The 5,152-nt window shown below is 44.9% G+C and overlaps 1 protein-coding gene across 1 annotated transcript in view; it reads left to right on the forward strand.

Annotated features, from left to right (window-relative positions):
• The first annotated feature begins 829 nt into the window (after positions 1-829).
• LOC107300302 (tumor necrosis factor receptor superfamily member 6B) overlaps positions 830-5,152 on the forward strand; it is a 6,449-nt gene continuing 2,126 nt past the window's right edge. The window contains exons 1-2 of the mRNA XM_015829638.1: positions 830-877; positions 4,497-4,872. Of these exons, the coding sequence (XP_015685124.1) occupies positions 830-877; positions 4,497-4,872 (424 nt within the window). The remainder of the gene's footprint in view (positions 878-4,496; positions 4,873-5,152) is intronic.

Genomic DNA, 5,152 nt, shown 5'->3' on the forward strand with positions numbered 1-5,152 from the left:
CCAGATGCTGTGGGATTGCATCCAGGGCATCCTTTATTTATTTATTTAGTTATTTGATTGATTGATGAATTGATGGATTGATTGAAGTAATACAGCCATCCATCTCAACTGATATCTACAGGTAGTCCTCGGCTTACAACCATTCATTTAGTGACCGTTCAAAGTTACGACGGCACTAAAAAAAAGGGACTCGTGACCGTTTTTCACTCTTACGACCATTGCAGCATCCCCCATGATCAAAATTCGGATGCTTGGCAACTGACTCGTATTTACGACGGTCGCAGCGTCCCCCTGGGTCATGTGACCCCCCCTTTTGCGACCTCCTGACAAGGAAAGTCAATGGGGGAAACCGGATTCACTTAACAACCGCGTTGCTAATTTAACGCCTGCAGAGATTCACTTAACAACCGTGGCAGAAAAGGTTGTAAAATGGGGCATTCAAATGTGACTGTAAGTTGAGGGACGGTCTGTCTGTATGTGAGCCAGGAGGAGGAGTGAGGGGAGCGAATCTCCGCTCCGTATTATAAATTCCAAAAAAAAGGGAAACTGAATTTAGTTGCTACCGTAAGCGTTGTCTGAGGTAAGATGACAAGGCATTTTATGCGTGTGGGTTGTGTCGAAAGGTTCAACTGGCTTTTGCCCGTAAGTGCCGTTTGAAAATTTTTCAGGTAGCAGGAAGCATTCTTACAAATCTTTTCCTGCTTTGAGAAAAAAGGTCCTGAGGTAATAATGTCTTGCTTTCGTCTTCCTTTCCTGCTCTAGAATTGTAAAAAAAGAGGAAATTTGCATCGTGTGTTAAGAGTTTGCACAGACCTTGAGTTTCTGGAAAATGAATCGGGTTGGCGGCCTTTTCAAGAAAAAGCAAAATCTACGCCAGGTAAGAAATGTAAGAAAGCTTAAAAGGGAGCATTGTGTTATTGAGTAGATGATTTAATATGGTGGGAAATAGATAATAACTCTTAGGAAATAGAACAAGATTATATTCAAATAGATCAAATGTGCATTTTGGATATTATCGTTCGTTATGAAGTGAGAGAAGGGAAATTTTGGTGACCCAAAATCTAAAAATTATAAATATCAAAGGTTAAATTGGAATATTGATAAGAAATTAAAGATTGAGTGAAAATCCGTAAACAGGATACGGATTGTTTATTATGAAGATTGAATGTAATCAAGATATGTACAAGCTAAAAATGTATCGATAAATGCAATAATGATGATGTTCTTACTGAGTTGATATAATTAGAAATGTACTAACCTGAATATGAGACAGTAAACGTTAAGGGGAAAAGAGAAGAAATATTTGATGTGGTAACCTGAGATTTGCACTAAGATTTTGTTATTGAACGATTGATTAACCCAGTCGACACGTTGCTTTTTAAATATTCAATTGTAAAATTGGAAAATTAATAAAATATTATAGAAGAGACTGGACGGCCATTTGTCCGAAATGGTATAGGGTTTTCTTGCCTGAGCAGGGGGTTGGACTAGATGACCTCCAAGGTCCCTTCCAACTTTATTATTATTATAAATAAATAAAAAGAAATGTAGGAAAGCATTTCCAATAGGGACTGAATGAACGGCAGTGTTTAGTCTGGGGTACCAAATTGAGCAGGCATATCCAATGGCAGTTTATCTTGAAATCCCGGGAGTGACAGCAACACGCAGGGGTGTATTGAACAGGAGAAAATATAGTTCAGGGTTGAGCTGTGAGGTCCTTGGTGCTTTCCGAGCTTGGTTGAGGGTTTTTTTTTTTGGCTGACGTTTCATTGCCTGACTAGATACTGAATGCAAATAGCAAACTATATCTCGAACAAGGAATTATTAACTCAGACAAACAATTAAAGAGTAAACAGCCTAATCGAGGGATCGCCAAGGACGTTCCCACAAACACTGGTAGGTCAAGTCACTTCTGAATGAACCTCCTTCTCTTCTAACACTGATGAGATTACTTAGTTGGGTCATGAGACGTCTGCAAGAAAGCCACCAAGCTCGGAGAGCACCAAGGACCCCATCGTCCTCCTCCTCCCCCTCCTCCTCCTCCTGCTTCTCAAACCCCACCCCCTTCTAGCACTGATGACGTTACTTAGTTAGGTAAGGAAAGGTCTGCAAGAAAAGAAGCTCAGAGACCACCAAGGACCCCATAGTCTTCTTTGTCCTGCAAAGACAGGACCCCATAGTCTTCTTTGTCTCTGCAAACCCCACTCTCTTCTAGCACTGATGATGTTTCCTAGTTGAGTTGTGAAATGTCTGCAAGAAAGCAACCCAGCTCAGAGAGCACCAAGGACCCTACAGTCCTCCTCCTCCTCCTCCTCCTCCTCCTCCTCCTCCTCCTCTTCCTCCTCCTCCTCCTCCTCTCCCTTCTAATACTGATATTACCTAGTTGAGTAATGGAATTTCTGCAAGGAAACAACAAAGCTCAGAGAAACCCAGATAAGAAAGAGAAACCCAGATAAGCAGGGATTAACACCAGACAAACCCTCAAGTAGAAAATAATACCCTAATCGAGGAACTACCAAGAGGAAAAAAACACACACACACACTCCCACCAACACTGCCAGGGTAAGCAACTGCATATTAAAAAGCAGCAAACTCCATACTCCTTCAGACTAATGATGTTAACAGAAGCAATCAAGCTTAAGGAACACCGCGGACTCTACACAGGATTATCTATTCTGCTTGGGACTCTCTAAAAGCACTTAAGCGTTTCCACACGGCTGTTCTCCACCCATCACTGAGTCCACACAAAAATTAATTGGGTGTAAAATGTCTGAATTGCTGACCCGCGCTTTTGTTTCCGAGTCATTGGAAACAGATTCTCGATCAGTCTTTACCCACCTTGGGGCTGCCCTAAGAATCCAGGAGAAGCTCTACTTTTAAAATGTGGAGAACTAATTACTGCCTCTCTTACTAGCAGGAGCTGTCTCAAAGATGTGTTTTCACGAGGCAACTGGACTTTCTTGTTTTTCCTTTGAAGATGTTTCGCTTCTCCATCCCAGAAGCTTCCTCAGCTCTGACTGGATGGTGGGGGAATGGAAAGATTTATACTCCTTGCAGACAGCTGGTCATTTGCATTCCTTTAGAGAGTCGTTGAGGCCACCTGGAGGTTTATCTGCGTCCTGAGTAGTGCAAACGGGCGTGGAGCCTTCTTGGAACTGCTGAAAGGACTGTGTGTTGTAGTTCAACACTTTCAACAGTTCCAAGAAGGCTCCACACCCATTTGCATTACTCAAGTGACCCTGAGGATATAGGTAAGCCTCCAAGTGGCCTCAACGACTCTAAAAAAAATGCAAATGACCAGCTGTCTGCAAGGAGTATAAATCCTTTCATTCTCCACCATCCAGTCAGAGCTGAAGAAGCTTCTGGGATGGGAAGGGAAACGTCTTCAAAGAAAAACAAGAAAGTCCAGTTGCCTCCTGAAAAAGCATCTGTGGGTTAAACTCTGACCTGGATGACTGAGAATCTCCAGAGACGTTTAGCAGGAGATGGGGCTACGAGCTACAAACTTAAAAGAAATATTATGATTCCATGCAAGTGGGGAAGAGCTTTTAGTAAAAATGGGGTGCCTAAACAGATGTGGGATGGAACTTTAAGCCGATTGTCCTAAGAAGTTTTGTTCTCAGCCCAATGAGCTGAGGGACCCTAGTTAACAATGGTTTATCCCCATCGGAAGGATGTGGAAGCCCACCCATCTCAAAGAAAAAAAAAAAGGAAGATAAAGCCAGGACAAGTGAAAACCAGGGTTTATCTGAGTCGGTTTTAATTATTTTACTTAATTATTTTAATTTTATTTTAGACTGGCTTGCCGCCCATCTCACCTTAGAGCCTTCAGATTTGAAGCTCTAAAAACTCTAAAGCTTCAGTCACACCTGCCCTGGTCAGGTCCAAAATTGACTACCGCAATGCACTGTACATGGGGCTAACCTTGAAGGGTATCCGGAAGCTGTCCTGTCTCAGTTTCATCCACCTGGGCAAGCTGGGAGGGCCCTGTTGATTAAAGAACTTCGACGAGGGGGATTCTGGGAGTTGAAGTCCACAGGTTTTAAAGTTGCCAAAATCGGAAAACATGCTTTATATCGGTAGCCCTCGACTTGCATCTGTCCGTTTAGTGACTGTTCAACGGCACTGAAAACAGTGACTTACGACCGTTTTTTACGCTTGCCACCTTCGCAGCATCCCCCCGTGGTCAGGTGATCAAAATTCAAAGGCTTGGAAACTGGCATGTACTTAACGGTTGTTGCGTCCCGGGGTCAGGCGATTCCCCTTTTGCCGCCTTCTGGGGAGCAAAGTCAACGGGGAAGCCAGATTCACTTAACGACCGTGTTACTCACTTAGCCACTGCCGTGATTCACTTAACAAGCGAAAGCCAGACAGGTCGCGAAATGGGGCAAAAGTGGGAATTTGGGGCTCGGTTGTGGTCGTAAATCGAGGACTGCCTGTATCTGGGAATCTCTGCTAACTTTTCCTTCCTTCCCCTCCCTCCCCCCGGTCAATAGTGGGCGATTTGGACTGTCTTGCTCTGGAGTACTCTGACCCATGCTTCCCCGCCCACCTTCGAATGGAAAGACCCCAACACCTATAAGACGCTGCAGTGTCCGAAGTGCCCGCCAGGGACGAGCATGTCCAAGCCCTGCATGGAGGGCGGAGCGACGGTGTGCAAGCCGTGTGCCAACGAGCACTACACCGAGTATTGGAACTACCTGGACAGGTGCTTGTACTGCAGCGTCCGCTGTAACGACCTGGAGGTGGAGGTGGTGCCCTGCAACAAGACCCACAACAGGGTGTGCCAGTGCAAGCCGGGCTACCACGCCGAGTCGCTCTTTTGCATCAAGCACTCAAAGTGCCCGTCAGGAAGCGGAGTGCTGGAGCCTGGTAGGTACCAGGGCAGGGAGACAGCAAGCCTGCTCCCGGGGGGTGGGGGTGGGGGGGTAGGGGGTATAAACTGGGATCCAGCAGGAACAGGATGACATTCCTTGGAAATTTGGAGGGGTGGGAAGCCTGAAGGATCATCTCTTCACACGGGTGTTTCTCACTCTCCGCAATGTTAAGAGGAGTGACTTCTCCCTTCCTTCCTGCCTCTTTCTTTCTTTCTTTCTTTCTTTCTTTCTTTCTTTCTTTCTTTCTTTCTTTCTTTCTTTCTTTCTTTCTTTCT

Source organism: Protobothrops mucrosquamatus, unplaced genomic scaffold (assembly GCF_001527695.2).
Source record: "Protobothrops mucrosquamatus isolate PMUCROS unplaced genomic scaffold, P.Mucros_1.0 scaffold6618, whole genome shotgun sequence".
NCBI lineage: Eukaryota > Metazoa > Chordata > Lepidosauria > Squamata > Viperidae > Protobothrops > Protobothrops mucrosquamatus.